The sequence below is a fragment of the Meriones unguiculatus genome, chromosome 11 (assembly GCF_030254825.1).
Source record: "Meriones unguiculatus strain TT.TT164.6M chromosome 11, Bangor_MerUng_6.1, whole genome shotgun sequence".
Classification (NCBI taxonomy): Eukaryota; Metazoa; Chordata; class Mammalia; order Rodentia; family Muridae; genus Meriones; species Meriones unguiculatus.
In genome coordinates this window covers 9,581,538-9,601,457 of record NC_083359.1, presented here as the reverse complement: position 1 = coordinate 9,601,457, position 19,920 = coordinate 9,581,538, and the positions used below count along the sequence as shown (strand labels likewise).

At 40.8% G+C, this 19,920-nt stretch overlaps 1 protein-coding gene across 1 annotated transcript in view; it reads right to left on the bottom strand.

The window, feature by feature from the left end:
* Ulk2 (unc-51 like autophagy activating kinase 2) overlaps positions 1 to 19,920 on the bottom strand; it is a 77,905-nt gene extending 57,985 nt beyond the window's left edge. Inside the window, exons 1-8 of the mRNA XM_021639160.2 lie at positions 19,219 to 19,920; positions 18,035 to 18,127; positions 16,073 to 16,114; positions 12,015 to 12,047; positions 10,547 to 10,583; positions 4,420 to 4,593; positions 3,704 to 3,777; positions 288 to 389 (exon numbers count right to left, since the gene is read on the bottom strand). Coding sequence (XP_021494835.1) covers positions 288 to 389; positions 3,704 to 3,777; positions 4,420 to 4,593; positions 10,547 to 10,583; positions 12,015 to 12,047; positions 16,073 to 16,114; positions 18,035 to 18,127; positions 19,219 to 19,308 — 645 coding nt within the window. The 5' untranslated portion in view covers positions 19,309 to 19,920. The remainder of the gene's footprint in view (positions 1 to 287; positions 390 to 3,703; positions 3,778 to 4,419; positions 4,594 to 10,546; positions 10,584 to 12,014; positions 12,048 to 16,072; positions 16,115 to 18,034; positions 18,128 to 19,218) is intronic.

The window sequence follows — 19,920 nt, the reverse complement described above, 5'->3', positions numbered from 1 at the left end:
GATTAGCAGGAAGAAGTCTGGTCACCATTCCTCACAAGCTGCTAGCCCTGACTACTAGTTTAGAAAACATCTAACAGACTTCATGGCAGTCCAACTACAAAGGGCAAGCAGATAAAAAGGAAAAACAAACACCCTATCCCCCCACAGCATTACCTGTAACAAAATCAAGTAAGTCACAGAGAAGCCTAAAACCTACTACTTTCAAACTATTTTTCATTTTCTAAATAGAAGGCAATTGCAAAACTAGAAGATCCTAGAACTGAGGACATAAGAAAAAGTCAGGCTACCTGAAAAGGTGGTTTTCCAACTAGGCATTGATAGATCACTGTTCCTATGCTCCATAAATCTGCCTTAGCATCATAATGTTGAGACATAATAACCTCAGGAGCCTGTTCACAAAAAGTCAAGAAACATGAACTGTTAGTTGCAGCCTTAATGTATACACACTGATTTACTGCTAATGAATCTCATACTACTAAGTAAAAATGTTAACATACTGTGATATCAACCTTACAGAATGATACTGCAATGAACTTAGAATTACTTTACAATGTTTATATATTATAACAAATACCAAATATAGTAAGAGTATTCAATTAATAAGGAAAAAATATATCAATTACAGGTCAGAAGTTCCCTCAGGGTGAGAGATGAGAACATACTAGAACAAGGGGAAGATACAAAAGAGACTTGGATTGCTCGAATACTTTTTCTTTAAAGAGAGCAAGGCAAAAAAAGAAAAATATTTTGTTTAAATACGGATGGTAGGTACAAATACATGTTACATTATCCCTTATGTTTTATGTAATTTAAAAATCTTTTATAATAATAAAAAACTATAATACAAAAGACAGTAAGAGAAACTATCTTAAAAGCAAAGACAGTCAGGTGTATAGGCACATGTTTGTAATCCTAGCACTTTGGAGGTTGAGGGTTCACAGATTTGAGAGACCCTGACTCATACAAAAATAACAACAAAAACAAAAAGCAATGGCATTTTAAGTGCTTTTTAAAACAATCAAGTATTTTATAAAAACAAAACAAAAACATACCATTGCTGAGCTTAGTGGCACACGCCTTTAATCCCAGCACTCAGGCAGCAGATCTCTGTGAGTTGGAGGCTAGCCTGGTATACACAGCAAGCTCCAGGGCAGCCAAGGTTTCATAAAGAGACCCTGTCTCAAAATAAAACCCACCCCCCTAAAAAAAAAATCAACCAAACAATTGATAAAGAGGTCAACTACACTTAATGTGAAACTATTTTCCATACATAACACTTCTTCCTAGTAAACTTAAATTTTTTCCATTCTTTTCATGTTTGTGGATGTTTTGCCTACATGTATGTCTGTGTGCTACATGCATGCAGTGCCCTCGGAGGCCAGAAAAGTGTATCCGTTCCCTTGGAAATGTAGTTACAGATGGCTGGAAACCACAAGGGGGTGCTGGAAACCGAACCTAGTCCCCTGCGAGAGCAATGAATGCTCCTGATTGTGGAACACCTCCTCTCTCTTTCTGGTAAATTTCTCAACTGAACCTTTTCCCTACCTGTGGTTCAGGTACTTGAACCCAGGGCCCGCACCACTGAGTGGCTATGTTCCCAGATAGCCACCTTTCTGTAATAATCAGCCAAAATACTCTGATCACCGTTAAATTAGTTTCCTTTTCTTTTTGAGACACAGTCTTGCTATCCAAGCACAGGCTTTAACTCTTGATCCTCCTTCCTCCACTTCCTAAGTGGCATATGCCACCAAGCCCTGCCCCTGACCTAATTTCATACTTAAGAGATGCAATTTTTAAAATTTCATTAAAGTATTGAGTTTATTTTATATAAGCAATGAAATTGTCATTTAAAAAGTAAATCTCATTGGGAAAAAAAAACAAAACAAAACAAAACAAAAAAAACCCTAGACCTTGATTACTAGTTCCCTTGATGTCAAAGTAGATTCTAAATGTTTTGTTTTGGCTTTATGAAACAGGGCCTTGTTAATCAGTCCAGGCTGACCTGGGATTCACAATTGTCCTCTTTCAACCTCTTGCAAACATCTGCCAATATTCACAGCTGATTTTACATTAGAGGGTACAAACTTAGACCTGAAACATGCATTTTTTTGTTTTGTTTTGAGACAGAGTCTCACTGTGTCACTACGTCACCCGGGCTGGCCTGTAACTTACTACATAGATTAGGCTGGTCTCAAGCTCACAGAGCTCCAGCTGCTTCTTCTTCCTTACAGGCATATTCATTTATTTAATCTAAGCCTGCAGCTTTATATTTAAGTTATTACATTAAATTATTAAGCTTAATAGTTTACATTAGTTCATAAGTTTCATAACCTACTATACATTATTAAAGGGTAATTAGCTAAGATTATATTTTAGCATAAAGTGTGGAGCTAAAAAAGAAGAATTTCTACAATGTAAGATACTTACTAAGACAAACAGCATGTAAAATACAAGCGTATCTTATAAAGGTATCCCAAAAGGCTCAGATTCTCTTCTGTTGTTTTGTTTTTTGAGATAGGGTTTCTCTGAGTAGCTGTTCTGGAACTCACTCTGTAGACCAGGCTGGCCTGAAACTCAGATCTGCCTGACTCGCCTCCCAAGTGCCAAAGTGCTAAAGGCATGAGCCACTACCAGCTGGCTTCTGTAAGTATTCTTAATTACTGTACATTAAGTATACTATAACAGAATTATATGAAATTTTACTTTCAGTTGAATCTAACAGGGTATAGTGGTTTGAATGAGAAATGTCCCCCACAGGCTCATGTATTTGAATCTTGGTCCCCAGATGATGGCACTTTTGGGGGAAATTATAGAACTTTTACAATGTAGAGCCTTGCTGTAGGAAATATGTCACTGGCAGGGGCGCTGAGGAATTATAGCTTCACCCTACTTCCTGCTTCCTCTTTTTCTCTCCTTCCTTCCTGCCCCCTAACTTCTTGGCATCCTGTCTTCGGACATAATGTGATCAGCCAGCTTCCTGCTCCAGTAGCCATGTTCATCTTGCCATTATGGACTCCCCTCTGGAACCATAAGCCAAAAGAAATTCTCCCATCTATAAGCTACTTTCAGTCATGGTATTTTGTCACAGCAATAACAAAATAACCTATATATAGGGTTTTCTACATAATTGATCTTTAAAAATAAAAAATAAAAATGAAGCCAGTCATGGTGGTACACACCTTTAATCCTAGCATTTAGAAAGCAGAGAGAGAATGGATCTCTGTGAGTTTGAGAGCAGCCTCTTCTACCAAGTAGGTTCTAAGCCATCCAAGGCTATAAAGTGAGCTCGTTTCAAAACAGTAACAACAACAAAATAACAGCAACAAAAAAAGCCACCACCACCACCAAAAGCCCCCCCCAAACAAACAAACAAATAAAGACAGAGAGCTGGAAGAGATAGCTCAGCAGTTAAGAACACTGGTTGATCTTCCAAAATATCCAGAATCAACTTCTAGCACTCATATGGCTTACAACTGTCTGAAACTCTAGTTCTGGAGGTTCTGATACCATCTGTTCTGGCAAACAATCAACCACAATAAAGTAAAAGAATTTTAAAAAGATTCAAAACCCAAATACAAATGTGGAACAACTTTTAAGTCCACCAAGCTAAAGCAAGATGCCTGCGTGATCACATTACTGCTAAAATAATTAGCAACAATATAAACCACTGTTCAGATCAGACACAGAAGGTCTTCTCACTCACCATGTACATTGGGGATCCACACAGTGTCGCTGCCATTGTGTTACTATGTAGGTAACGTGCAAACCCAAAATCAGCTGTTTCACAAAATTAAAAAAAAGATAAAACAACAAATGACAGTTTGCTCACACTTTATGCATATCATAGAACTCTGTAAGACACAGAAGGCACAAAAGAACTGTGAAAATTTTACTGAAAAGTCTCTCCACCAAAGAAAAACAAGGAGCTATCTCAAAAGAAGTTAAGAGTAAGTCTGTACTTTACTAGCTTTTCATGAAGGGTCCTCAATCTTCGCAAATGGAAATACTACTTGTAATATATCATTAAGTAACACAGCTCTCATTAAACATCAATACCACATTTATAATTTGAATTCTCTTTACAAATAAGGTCAAACATGCAAGAGCACTAAAAGCACTCAGCAAGGGCTGAGTAAGATCCTTTGGACATCTGTCTGAGAATCAGAACTGTAGAGTCAGGTTCATAACCTGTACCTATAAGCAGACTATTTCAGTTTCCTTCTCTAGGGAAGCAGACTTTGTGTTTGGCCCTTCTTAGACTTAGGAAAAAGATTCCCATATCTACACAGATCTCAGTGAACTCTAACAATTTCAAAATGACATCTGTAAAAATCTATTAGTCTAACAAATCTAAACTAAAATGATGTAAAAGTACTGTCTCAAAATGTCCTTTCCATGAAGCAAGACATGGTCACTTACCTATTTTGATACGAATACCACTGACATTTGACTTCCTTCTATTGGCGTAAGACAACAAGATATTCTGTGGTTTGAGATCCCTGTGGATTATTCCTTTGCTGTGCAGGATTCGCATGGCTGCTGCAATCTGATGAAGAAACACTCTGATAGTATCTTCACTGAGAGTTCCTTTAGCTGGCAGAAAAGGAGTCACATAAATATTTAAACAGACAAAAATCAAGTATCTTTTCATTCCATTAAGAGAATACAGCTGATAAGGAGAGAATGATATAAATTAAGAAACTAAGATTCACATATTCCTTGTTAAGAACTGAAATCTATAAGAGATAAACAGATTTCTCAAAATAAACAAACAAACAAAATGGTAACTGATCTGTTAAACAGAACTGATTTGCAATTTTGTTTTTGGTGCACACCTATAATCCCAGTGCTCTGGGAGACAGAGGCAGGTAGATCTCTGTGAGTTCAAAGCCAGCCTGTTCTACAAACCTTGGCTGGGACAGCCAAGGTTACATTGAGAAACTTTGTCTATATATATATTTTTTTTTCTTTCTTTCTTTTCAATTTTCACTAGTCAAGGTTCCTATGGTACATCTCTGAACACAAGAGGTGCTCAACAAATGCACATGTCCTTTACAGATCAAAAAAATAACTTCCCTTTCACACTGGTCATACCTAGGAAAAATGTTTAAGATTCATATCAAGCAGCTCATGAACACAAAGTAAAGACAAGGGAAATCCTCATGTGGAACCTACTGCCGTTTGTCAGTAGGGATCTCTGTGTAGTATTGTTTCTTTCCCCTCATAGCTCATGACCACACTACTCCTGCCCCACAAAGAATCTCTCGTAAGTGAAGAGACCTTTAAGAAGTCATGTTTCCACTCTGTAATCATTATTCAGTGACTATCACAGCACATAAAGAGGCTACAGGCTAATAGCATTGTGTGTATGTAGGGCTATCAAAATCCTAGCTCTGCCCCATACATGACTCTGGAAGAAGATCCATCTTCTGCAGAAATCTGATGAGACTGATTTATAAAGTAGCTGTGGTAATGCAAAACTATATACTTGACAGTGGAAATTTCAGAATGGCCTACCATATAATGTACACACAAATATAGTTAAATATGCAAATATAAATTTTCCATAGTAATGGATCTGAATGTCACAAGTGGAATCTCTTGACTCCACATGAAGGATTTAAATCCTTCCTGATGGGCTGGAGAAATGGCTAACTCACAGTTGAGAGTGCTTCCAGCATCAGGTTTAGTTTCCAGCACCCACATCATCTGACCTAAAGCTACCTCTAACTCCAGTTCCAGGGGGATCCAGTGCTCTCTTCTGGCCCCCATGAGCAGCTGCACATATGCGACACACATTCACAAAAACATGTTAAATATTTAAATCCTCTGAGATCATATTTCTGTTCATATAATTCTTACCAATATATTCTATAACTTTTACATTAATTAATGTTATTTTACATTAAAATTTTAAACATATGTAACAAGCAAAATACTATAGTTTTAAAATCATGTCAAGTGATCCTCTATGGTTTAAAATACTTTAATAACTTGTTGACATTATATTCTTAAAGTAATGGTGATAAACACCTTTGATCCCAGCACTTGGGAGGCAGAAGCAGGCAGGTCTGAGTTTGAGGTCGGCCTAGTCTACAGGGCAGGCAGAGCTACACAGAACTTTCCTCTCAAAAACAAAAACATTATGTTCTTAAGATCATCGAATAAAGTCAACTCCATGGCTTAAAATTACTAAATCCTTTTCCTATGAGGGCTGTTCTTATCCTCTCTTCTGGCTTTTGTTTTGTTTTTTGTTTTTGAGACAGGGTCTTCTCCACAGACCCTGGGCTGTCCTGGTATTCACTTTGTAAGACCAGTCATCTGCCCTCAAACTCACTGATCCACTTTGCCTTTGCCTCCCAGTGCTGGGATGGAAGGTGACCGTAAAAAATGTCAAAGTGCTCTAAACATATAAAGTAAGATCTCCTAGATCAGGAACACGTAAGAGTCAAGTAGTGCCTGTGTGGTCCCAGCACTCAGGGAGCAGAGAATAGTAGATCTCTATGAAATTGAGGCCACCCTTGTACAGATACAGTCATTCCCTGTCTCAAAACTAATGAGAATTTGAAGTCTTTAGCCAGAAACAGTAACAGATACTTATAATTCTTGAACTTGGAAAATAAAAGTACAAAGATCATGAGTTCAAGTCCAGTCTCATCTAATAGTGAGTTCAAGGCTAGCTACATAAAACTCTTTAAAAAAAAAAAAAATCTGATCCCAGTACTTGGGAGGCAGAGGTAGGTGGATCTCTGTGACTTTCAAGGCCAGCTTGATTTACACAGTGAGTTCCAGGACAGCCAAACAAGTAGCCCAAGGCAGCTCAGTCTCCAAGTAGATTTCCCAGTAATGGGAACAGGGGCTTTCTCTGATATGAACGCAGTGGCTGGCTCTTTGATCACCTCCCCTTGAGTGGGGGTGGGCAACCTTACCAGGCCACAGAGGAAGACAATGCAGCCAGTCCTGATGAGACCTGATAGGCTAGGGTCAGATGGAAGATGATGAGGAGGACCTTCCCTATCAGTGGAAGGGGGAAGGGGCATGGGAGGAGAAGAGGGAGGGCGGGATTGGGAGGGGATGAAGGAGGGGGCTACAACTGGGATAAAAAGTAAATAAATTGTAATAAATAAAAACATTAAAAAAAATCTAGGGGTGGGGGCTGTGGGCTGTAAAGATGGCTCCACAGTTAAGAGTACTCACTACTCAGCAACTAAAAACAAGGAAATCATGAAATTTGCAGGCAAATGGTGGTAACTAGAAAAGATCATCCTGAGTGAGGTAGCCCAGAAGCAGAGAGACACACATGGTATATACTCACTTATAAGTGGATATTAGACATATAATACAGGATAAACATAATAAAATCTGTAGACCCAAAGAAGCTAAGCAAGAAGGAGGACCCTGGGTAAGATGCTCAATCCTCATTCAGAAAGGCAAACAGGATGGACATCGGAAGTGGGAGAAAACAGGGAACAGGACCAGGAGCCTACCACAGAGGGCCTCTGAAAGACTCTACCCAGCAAGTTACCCATAGCCAAACTTTGGGCAGAGTGCAGAGAACCTTAGGAAAGAAGGGGGAGCTACAAAGACGTGGAGGGCACAGGAGATCCACAAGAAGAGCAACAGAACCAAAAAATCTGGTCCAGGGGTATTTTCTGAGGCTGATACTCCAACGAAGGACCATGCATGGACATAACCTAGAACCCCTGCTCAGATGTAGCCCATGGCAGCTCAGTGTCCAAGTGTGTTCCCTAGTAATGGGAATAGGGACTGTCTCTGACGTGAATTCAGTGGTCTGCTCTTTGATCACCTCCCATTGAGAGGGGAGCAGCCTTACCAGGCCACAGAGGAAGACAATGCAGCCACTCCTGATGAGACCTGATAGGCTAGGGTCAGATGGAAGGGGAGGAGGACCTCCCTTATCAGTGGACTTGGGAGGGGCATGGGAGGAGATGAGGAAGGAAGATGGGATTGGAAAGGGACGAGGGAGGGGGCCACAGCTGGGATACAAAGTGAATAAACTGTAATTAATAAAAATTAATTAATTTTAAAAAAGAGTACTCACACGGGTTACTATTCTAGAGGACTCAGGTTTGATCCCTAAATCCTACTTGGTGTATTAGAACCGTCTCTAACTCCAGTCCCAAGGGATCCAACACTCTCTTCTGGCCTATGGAGGTACTACACACACACACACGGTATGCAAACATACACAAGTAAAACAACCCAATCATACAAAACAATTACGGTAAAAATAAATTTAAAAAAGCTGGAACACATTCTTCCATACACACTTTTTTATCAACACTAAGATATGTGTTACTCTGTGTTAGTGGATAAGTCAAATCAATGTCTGGAGCAGTGGTTCTGTTTTCAACCTTGCTAATGCTGTGGCCCTTCAGGAGAATTCCTCATGTTTTAGTGACCCCCGAACCATAAACTTATTTTCACTGTTACTTCATAACTGTAATTTTGCTACTATTATAAAACATAATGTAAATATCTGACATGCAGGATATCTGATATGTGACCCCAAAAAAAGTCTTGGCCCGATTTGAGAACTGCTGTCCCACAGTCTTACTTTTCTGATATGACACTGTAACAATCGAAATGGACAGCATTTTTCCATTTTACTATTCTACACTATAAAACTTTTTAAACTCTTATTTTTAATCGTGACCCCTGGCTGCTCAATGAAATTAAACATTTTAATCATTTTATTTCTCTTTTGCAAACTGTCACTACATTTTGCATGTATAGCTACTGAGGTCTGTAGTCATTTTACCACTGTGTTTTTGCATATTTTTCACACTGGTCTCAGTATCATTAAAATAAAATACTTTAGAGAGGTACAGTGAATGCTTCTGAATATAATTATGGGTGTGTACATCTGCTTGTGTTTGTATATATAACTGTGCATACATTTGGGGTTCTAAATTTCAAGTGTCATTTAGTACTAAAATCTATCACAAAATAATTTCAGTGTTTTGGTTTTGTGTGTTTGTGTGTGTGTATGTGTGTGTGTTGGTGTTTTGTTTGTTTCTTTTTGTTCCTTTTAGAGACGGGGTTTCTTTATAGTCCTGGCTAGCCAGGAACTCACATGTGCCTCAAACTCAAGAGATCTGCCTGCCTCTGCTTCCCAAGTGCTAGGATCAAAGGTATGCGTCTCCAGCTGCCTGGGGAAATTTCACTATTTTTAATTCCTTGTTACATTACTTTTTTAATTATAAAAATGTTCATGTAAATATATCATTTGACTGATTTTTTTATATTTAATTTTCTGTGTATAGGTACTTTGTTTGCATGCAGGTCTGTGCACCAGGTGCACAGGTGTATGCCTTGTGCATTAGGAGGCCATAAGAGGGCATCAGATTTCCTGAACTGCAGTTAGATGGCTGTGAGCTGCCATGTGGGTGGCAGGAACTAACCCTGGTTCTTCTGGAACAGTAGCAAGTACTCTTAACCACTGAGCCATCATCTCTCATGCTCCACTGACCTGAAGACGATTTTTTTTTTCAAAATTTTATTAGCATATTTTAAATTTAAAATAAAAGTTTAAATGACACTGATGCATTCATGTATGGGCTTTATGTAGTCACTTAGCAGCAAGTCAGGGGAATATAGTCTCTCCTTTTACCATGTGGAACCTTGTTTACTGAGCTCAGCTTGTCAGGCTTGGCAGCTTTACCCACTGGGCTTCTTATTAGCATATATTAATTATACATAATAATGACCTTTTTGCATATGTACATAATGTATTTATGTACCTTATTACCTTACCACTCTCTTCCTTTTCCCAACTTACTCCCCCTTCTACTTTCATGTCTCCTCAAATTTTTTTGGTTTTGTTTTGTTGTTTTTTCAAGGCAGGGTTTCTCTGCGTAGCCCTGGGTTGTCCCGGAACTCATTCTGTAGCCCAGGCTGGCCTCCAACTCATTGAGATCCACCTGCCTCTGCCTCCTGAGTGCTGGAATTAAAGGCGTGCGCCACCACCCAGCTTTCATAAAAAAAAAAAAAAAAGGAACTAACGGCTCATGATGGCAGCCAGCTGGGCCTTTTTAAGGAAAGAAATTCTATTTGGTTTCTTTCCTTCTGGGAAAATCCCCTCCCCTAAACTCCTTCCTCAGTGTCAGAGAAAAAGAAGTCAATACTTGTATGAGTTTAGAAAATAAAATCCAGTTGGTCAGCAAAATAACTACAAGTTCAAACACACAACACGCACAAATATTTGAATGTTTCTACATATTTTAGGACACAGAGTCAGCATTTCAGAAATACCTCTCAGAATTAAACGGACTCCTGTTTACTGAGTATTGACAAATACATGATAAATTTACCTTGCAGGATTAGTGAGATGGTTCAGCAGATAAAGAAGTGTCTGCCACCAAACCTGACAACCTGACTTTGAATTCTGAAATGCACATGGTAGACTGGGACAATCTATGCCACAAATTTTCCTCTGACCACATGTATGCCGTTGTGTGAATACACATACACACACACACACACACACACACACACACACACATAAATGTAATAATAAAATTACCTTGCAAATAATCTGCCAGGTCGCCACCATTGCAATACTGATAAGTAAAAGAAAAAGTAATTAACTTCAAAAGATACTGCTATTGTGATTAAAATAAAGTATTTTATAGCCTTAAAGGTAGTATACTTCTTTAATCCCAGCACCTAAAGGGAGAGGTAAGCAGTCCTCTGTGAGTTCAAGGACAGTCTGGTCTATAAACTGAGTTCTAGGACATATAAGATATACGGTAAAACCTGTCTCAAAACAAAACAAAACAAAAAACCCCAATAACCATTTTGTTTAAAAAAAAAAAAAAAAAAAAGCCAGTTGTGGTGGCGCATGTCTGATCCCAGCACTGGGAAGGCAGAGGAAGTCAGATCTCTGTGAGTTTGAAGCCAGCCTGGTCTACAAAGCCAGTTCAGGACAGCCAGGGCTCTATTACACAGAGAAACCCTGTCTTGAAAACCAAACCAAACAAATAAGAAGGAGGGTCTTTGAGGTAACCCAGAAGGTAAGGATGCCAAGTGTGACTTGAGCTGAATCCCTCATCCCCACATGATGAGGGAGAATGGAGAGAACCAATGCTTGAAAGTCTTCCTCTGGGATGGTGGCACACACCTTTATGGTACACCTCTTTAATCCCAACATTTAGGAAGCAGAGGCGGGAGAATCTGTATAAATTCGAGGCTATCCTAGTCTATATAGTGAGTTCCTGGACCGCCAAGACTAAATAGAGAAGAAAGAAAAAAGAAAGTCTTCCTCAATTCTCCACACCAGTACCTAGCCAGTACCCTCCCCAACATATGGACATATAAGAATAGATAAAAATTTAATTTTTTTCTTTTCTTCCTTTTTTTTTTTTTTTTGAGAAAAGTTCTCTATTATATAGCCATAGCTATCCTAGAACTCTTCCTACATACACCAGGCTAGTCTCAAATTCACAGAAATCTACCTAACTCTGTTGGGATTAGAGGCATGTGCTACCATGCCCAGCCAATAAAATGTAATTTAACTTAAAAATTAACTAAAGTAAGACTATTGGGGGGCTGGAGAGATAGCTCAGTGGTTAACAGCATGGCAGCTCTTCCAGAAGACCCAGGTTCAATTCCCAGCAGCACATGGCAGCTCACAACTGTCTGTAACTCCAGTCCCAGGGGGTCTGACAGACAAACATACAGGCAAAACACCAATGCACATAAAAATAAATCATTTAAAAAAATAATATTGAGCCTAGCACAGTAGCACATGCCTGTAATCCCAGCACTCAAGGAGGCGGAGGCAGAGGCAGGCGGATCTCTGTGAGTTTGAGGCCAGCCTGGTCTACAAAGTTAAGTCCAGGACAGCCAAGGTCACACAGGGAAACCCTGTCTCAAAAAACCAAACCAAAACAAAATAAAAGTCATTTGTAAAATATCATCTTATGAAGTAGAATAAAAATCATTCAATCAACTTTATTAATACTTATTGTCAATACTGGTAGAATACCTACCTCCATCACCAGAAAGACAGAGTTGGGTAATTCCTAGAAAATGAACACAAACATCATAAAAAACTAAACACTAAGTTTAAAAATAGTGAGTTAATCAAATACTTACTGATTATTAAGCTAATAAAGTAAACTCACAAAATTCTTCAGAAAGCGAAATCAAAATTCTCAGGCCTGAGGAGCCTTTTGTTTTTAATCTCACTGCTCTGCTGGGGATGGGAGCCAGGGCTGTGGACACTGTGGCAAGCACCTCTACGCTCTACCTTCAGCTCTGAACTTCTCCACACAGTGTTTTAGCATCTGTTCTGCACGGCCAAATCAAATTCCGCCGACACTCAGGCAGTCAACAAGAAGTTCAGGCACAGTGGCAGAGACATGGGAGAACACGCTCAAGGTCATCAGTATAGCAAGGCCCTGTCTGCAAGCACCAACAAAAAGCATGGCACATGCACCATGCGGGGAGAAAAAGAAGCCTTTATGCGGTCCTCAGGAAAGCACTCCCGCTCTGAAAAGTTTGAGTTGGGTAGCAAATTGCCTATCCTCTTTCCTAACAACAGCATCAAACTCTGGTTTGGGGGGAGTTGTTTGTTTGTTTGTTTAGGACAATCACATCATCAGTAAATGAAATGTCTTATTATATCACACAAACATACATTTAAAGACTCAGGAGGCAGAGGTGGGTGGATCTCTGAGGTCAAGGCCAGCCCAGTCTATAGTTAGTTCTAGGATAGCCAGGGCTACACAGAGAAACCCTGTCTCAAAAAACAAACAAACAAGCAAGATATGTTTAAAGATTTAAGGAAATAATTTGAATTTTTTTTTTACAAAGTGTCACACTTATACACCTTCAAGTCTGCTGCATTAATAATTCAGAGACTAAGTATATGACAATTTTTATTCGATTTTTAAAAAACTGAAATGCTAATTTTGAACTGGCTCTATGGCTTAACATAAGCCAGTGTTGAAATGCTCTAATACTTCAAAGGCAGCAATTAACCACAACAAGATACAAAATTCAAAAAGAACGTGGTCCATGAAAAACAAGAGACACATCACAGAATGGGAGTGACCTGTTCTAGTCAGAAAATGACTTTACATGGTCCACATTATGCCTACCAGAGAACTGGAGAATTAACAGTAAGATTCTGAAAAACCTAAGGCAATTTTACAATTTTAACTCCTGAACTTAATAATATCAACTTTGATATGGGAGTGTACATCATTCACAAAACACTTGCCTGGCATGCCTACATGAGCCCTCTTCTAGCCTCCGCAATTCACCAGGCATGCACATGGTGCACAAACATACGTGCAGGTAAGACATTTGTGCACAGAAAGTAAATATATCCATTTAACCTGTCCAGCACCACCAGTTCCCGTTCCTGTATTCTGATCACGAAAAGCCTTCGCCTTGGTCCTCAAGCTCAATAGCTCAATCATTCTTCCTTTCTGTGGCCTTCACAAGGAAGCTCCTCGGGATGCTTACTTGCTATTCTCTCACCAACTCCTGGTCTAGCCTTCTCACCCATCTGTCAAATCATTTCTTCAGAGAGCCTTCCCCAGCCCCACCCCGATATCCTCATATAGTTCCCTCCTGAGCTCTACAACAGTTTGTCACATGTAGCCTTTGGCCTGCCTACAATTAGTAACTATTTGCTTAATGCCATCTTCCACACTAATCGCAACATCTTCCACTCAAAGCAAGAACTGCTTCTTTGCTTCCCCTTACCACTGTACTCTCTCAAGAGAATACTAACAACAATGAGATTAGCAACAAACACACCAGAAGCAGCAATGGGAAAGTCAGAAAAAAAAAAAAAAAAAAAAAAAAAACCAAAGGGCAAATATAACAAGATGACCCATTTACTAATGATTTATGAGATAATTTCTTTAACCTCAGGTATTTCTCTTCTAAAGAGATTTGTCAAGTATGTGTATAGTGAGGGATGTCCTACTGCTCAAAATAAATGTAAGTTTATTTTATACTGTAGTTCTAGGAGAACAAAATGGGTAATAAACAATTTTCATGCAGCTACCTTGAATTCAAAGATTGATAGCTTGCGTTTTGTTTATATTTCTTCTAATGATAGCTCATTCCACAATCAAAACCTGTACTAAAAAATGTTTTTCATTCTGAGAGAAAAGACATCTAAATAAAAATATTCTGAAAGTAAAATCTGCTCTGCGATTGCCAGGGTTTTCTAACTGCTCTAAGAACGGTGAGGACTCACTAACATTTAACATTTTTTGTACTAGGTACTGACCTGCACCACCCAGCACCCTCTATCCACAGGGTACAAGCGACACAAACAGCTGAGGAGAATGCACATTTCAGCTAGGGATGGTGACATGGAATTTGGTTCTGACTTGAGAATTTGTTTTACCCTTTCTTTCTGTATTGCTTTGGATTTCACAAAGGAGTGACTTATATCTAATCAAGCCAATATTCATATTGTCTGTGCATGGGGGCATACACTACAGACTTTTTCTTGTAGCACAATCATAGTCTATAATCAAAATCTGTATCATTGTTCATGGTATTTGAGCTGGACATCCCAAACCCCAAAGTCAAAGAAATTTTCAGAAGGGATACGTCACTGTCATTTCTGTAAAAGGAAAACCTCAAACATAGGGGAGTTAAGTCTCTTGTGATGTGATAAGCATGTGCATCAGTCCACCCTGCATCTTCCTCACACTGAACACAGCCACCAGGCCTCTAGCACGTAAACAAGGACTTTTAAAAAAGTAGCAGACGCCCTCTAAATGCAGCCAACTACTTCATCAGAAAACTACACTTTTCTCCAAAGTAGATCTCTTGAAAAGATTTCCAAGAATGATTCTGACTACAGTTTGCCTTAAATGACTTTAGACTTTGCCTCAAAAAAAAAAAAAGCAAACAAAAAATGACCTTAGAATCCAGATTTCCTATCTAAATAAAACACAGATCTAGCATATGCCGTGCTGACCATCACACAACCACTCATTCACTCACACACACACTCCATGGTAAATGTGCTTTTTATTAATTTTATTTCCTTCTACTTCTATGATTTACCACGCTGCTTTCATAAGAAAGTTTTAAACTAAGTTTTACGTAGGGCACAACAGTCTTTACACCTACTAAAGAAATGCTAGATTTGATATAAACCACAAGTTAACCTAAAGCAGTACACCCTGACAGCACATTCACAAATATTAATACATTTACTCATGCAACTTATTATTTATTTTAGCCTATTGTTCTATGTTAATTTTAAAAAATTCCTGGAGCTGGCAAGATAGCTCTTAGGGTAAAGGTACTACCAGTAAGCCTAAAAGATAGTCTGATTCCATAGACCCTCTCTGCCTTTCACATGTATGTCATGGTATGCATTCATCAACACACAAATACAATATACACATATAGACACATGAAATAAATAAATGCCATTTTATAAACATATTTCTTTATTTTTAGGTGTATGGGTATTTTGCCTGCATTAATGTCTGTGTGCTATGTGTATGCTGGGTGTCCAGGGAGGCTAGAAGAAGGCAATGGATCTTTTGGGACTGGAGTTACAGACAGTTGTGAGTCTCCATGTGGATGCTGGGAACCAAACCTGGGCCCTCTGCAAGAGCAGTCAGTGCTCTTAACCACTGAGCCATCTGTCTATTCCAAATAAATGTAATTTTAAAAATTAAAAAAAGAAAAAAAAAAAAAAACGGGGCTGGAAAGGTGGCTCAGTGGTTAAGAGCATTATTTGTTCTTCCAGAAGTCCTGAGTTCAATTCCCACATTGTGGCTTACAACCACCTGTAATGGGATCTGATGACCTCTTCTAGTGTATGTGACAACAAAGCACTCATACACATAAAAATAAAGATCACCTCTTTATTAATAAAATTTAAAAAACATTTAAAACATTTTAATATAATTCAAGTTGTATGTCTTTTCAACATGAATTAAGGAAATTTTAAATTTCCATTAAAATTCACTTAACTTCACAGGAAATAAACTTTTTAAAAAAAATTGTTAAAAAAAAAAAAAAACACCAAAAAAATAAAAAACCCAAACTAAAGTACCTGGACATCATAGAGCGCCACAATGTTTTCATGCTGGAGTTCCTGGAAAGAAAAAATTTCACTATTATTGTAGAGTCTGATGATTTTAATATATTCTACTATGCAAATACAACTCACTTCTGTATGCACATATACTACCTGTAGCACATGGCACCTTTACTAACAGCTTAGAACAAGTCAATCCACTACAGAAGAAAATAAATGGGTCTCATCTGACACCTAAGTATTTTTTACCACCATTTTTTTTTTTAACGTTTTGTCTTATTTGTTTATGTGTATGCGTATTCTTGCCTGCTTGTCTGTCTGAGCTCCGTGTGAGAGCAGAGGTCAGAAGGGGTGTCAACGCCCCGGGACTGCAGTTAGGCACAGCTGGCTGTGAACTGCCACGTGGGTGCTAGGAATTGAGCGAGGGCTTCTTGAAAAGGCAGGTACTTCTCCAGTCCCATCACTGTTCACTTCTTACACTTCTAATGAGTATTATTTCGTTTGCCTGACAAATGTCGTAATTAATGTGGGTGCAGACTGTCTATTTAGTCTCCAATTTTTAATGTTTCATATAGTAATAAAGACATAAAATCCCAAAGTGCTTTTAAAAAGCATTTTCTGCATGAAACATAATTCATAGCTTAGAGAATCTTTTTGTGGTCTTTTTTTTAACAATTTATTTAATTTTATGTGCATTAGTGTGAAGATGTCAGATCCCTTGGAATTGGGGATTGGTGTTACAGTTGTGAGCTGCCATGTGGGTGCTGGGAATTGACCCTGGATCCTTTGGAAGAACAGACAGTGCTCTTAACCACTGAGCCATCTCTCCAGGCCCCTCTTTTTGTGATCTTAACTGCTGCACCATTTCTCCCCTCCTAAGAACTGAAATTATTACCAAAAATCCTCCACAGAACATTTTTGAGGAAAGCAAATGCTGAATGAAGTTTCCGTGATCAAATAAGCACATGGGTTAAATAGACCAAATCCAGTAGAAAACTTCCCTTTCTTTAGTGAGCCAAATGTTTGTAACTATACAAATATTCAGTAAACAAAGTTTACCAAATTTATCTGACCATGGACTCTTTTATTTTCTCCCCCTGAAAGCATCTTACTTTGATGATGCTACAGGATGTAAGCTGATTTGGCTCAGCAGTTAAGGTGCTTGCTTCTCTTATGGAGGACCCTGCTTCAATTACCAGAACCAACATGGCAGTCCACAGCTGTCTGTAACTCCAGTCCAAGGGGATCCAACAAACATCTGGTTGCCCTGGGCACCAGGCACGTACAGAGTGTGTATGATACATACATACACATAAAGCAATAAAATAAACACATCAAAAGTAAATAACTATTAAAAAGTTAACTTCCACTTTGGCGATGATGGCACATTCCTTTAATCCCAGCACTCCTGAGGCAGAGACAAGGCAATCTCTGTGTGTTGGAGGCCAGCCTGACTTCAGCGTGAGCTCCAGGACAGCCAGGGCAACCCCAGAATACACAGATAAACCCTGTCTTGAAAAAACTAACTAACTAACTAACCAGATAGATAGATAGATAAAAATAACTTTCTTCTATTTATAAGGAGGAAAAGAAAGACAAGTTCTCTTGCTCCTCCCAAAACACATAAGGGCCTAAGGATAAATGATGTCAACAGAAGAGAATGATATACCAATTGCACCTGCATAGCATTCAAACAACAGCACAATAACTAGAAGAAATCATAATAATTATGATTTAATTAAATTACTTAATTCAGCTAGTCAAAATCAGTCTTCACAAAATCCCTCTGTTTGGCCAAGAGCCCCAAACATCTCTTCTTAAAAATAGCTTCAAAGAAGGCTGCAGAGGCAGAGGCGGCTCAATGGCTATGGGAACTTGACTCTTGCAGAGGACCCACACCCATCTCCGGGAAGTCATGCTCTTTTAACTTAGGGTACCTTTTAACCCAGAGTGTAACAGTACTCTAAAATAGCATACCTTTAAGATTTTTATTTCCTTTCCAAGCAGAATTTGTGATTTTGACAAGTTCTTTTTATTAATACTTTTAATAGCTACTTCCCAATCCGTTTTCTGAAAAGGAAAAACAGTGTTATGCCTGAAAATTATAACACAGAAACGACTTGACAACAATAAAAGCTGGGTAAGTGTAAATATATTTTTAGCAAATTAATGTACATGTAGGACTGGAGAAACCTGATAAATATCCCAAATCTCAAGCTAAAAAAAAAAAATGATTTTATAAATGATACAATAGCCATTAAAAAGTAAATACAAAGACCATCTAGCATCAGTTGAAAAAAAGTTTACAACCACATAGGAGTTAAGGAGAAATGTGTATATAAACTTGGGAAGTGATAGCGTTCAATGAAAAGTTATCTTGGATGGACTACACTGTTTTAATTTTTTAAGTTATTTCATAATGAATGAACAACAGACGACAGTCCCCTTTTAATAGGCCCTCCGGCATCAATCAGAACTAAAGCTTTTTTTTTTTAACTTCCATCCCCAATGTGCCTTCTCAAATTCTTTAGATTCTAAAACCTCCTGTGACCCTACTTGCGAAAGAGCAGTCCTAAAAAAAAACAAAAACAAAAAAAAAGTTGAGGCTTGGACCTGCAACACGTCGTATTATTAGATTAGGGTCTAACTATCTTCCCCACTTGCGTTCGCCTAACTCAAGAAGGTGAGAGACAGCACACGGAGGAACGCGACACCTCCGAGAAAGCCTCAGACTAACGGGAAACTCGCCCGTTTTCCGCTGGGTGTGCGGTCCGCCTTAGAGGGGACAGGCTCGGGAGAGCCTGAGGCGGGGGGAGAAGGGACAAAGGTCCAGCAAGCGGGAAGCAGGACAGGCACACGGGCCCGTGCAAGCCTGGGGGGAGGGGGGGCCAGTCGCCACTCGGGACCCGAGGCTTCTCGGAGCAGCAAGTCCCGGGGCATCCTCCGGTTACCCAGCGCGCCGACAGGGAAGAACTTCAGTGGCCCGGCGCCCGTCGGTAGGTGGAGCTCAGCCCGGCGGCTCCAGCCTCCAAAACAAACCCTGCGACGGTGACAGCCAGCACAAAGGCCGGCCGGGCGGCCCGGGGCGCCCACCCCAACGACCGGGAGCGGGGCGTCGGCTCACCGGCCTGGCACCGGGCCGGCGGGCGGGAGGCGCTCACCTGGCGGTGCCGCCCCCGGAAGACCACGGCGAAGGCCCCGTGTCCCACGAGGTCCCGCTTGCTGTACTCGAAGTCGCCCACCACCTCCATGGCCGCGCCCCCGGGGACATAGAGCGCTCGGGGTGGGGGGCGGCGCGGCGGAGAGCCGGGATCAGCACCGCGGGCCCGAGGGCCCCAAGCGCGCCCGCGGGCGGCGGGACGGGGGCAGCCGCGGCCCCGGGCCCGGACGGACACTCATGCCGAGAGGCCGGAGCGGAAACGGGACAGGCCGCCGCGCGGAGCCGGGGTCAGCGAGGCCCGGGCCCGGGCGCTCCTCATGGCCCGGGGCCGCCTTCGGCCGCGGGGCTCTGGCCGAGCGGCCTGGGCGCTGCCCGACCGGAGGGCACCGCCGCCGTCACTGGGCGTAGCCGGAGCTGCCCGCGCGCCCGGCGGCGGTGCCAGGCCGGGGCCGCGCCATGGCCGCAGGTGCGGCTGCCTCGGCTCGGTGCGCCCCGCGGCGCGGCTGGGTGACGGCCGCCGCCCTGGAACCCGCCGCACGGCCGCGGTGGCGGCTCCTGCCCGCTTCTCGGGAGCGCCCCAACGCACGCGCGCGCGCCGGCCGCTCCACGCCGACTACCGGCCCCGCGCGACGTCAGCGCGTCTGGTGGGACGGCGCGCCCCGGCCCCGCTCCCTCCGCCGAGAAAAGGAGTGCGCGCTGCGGG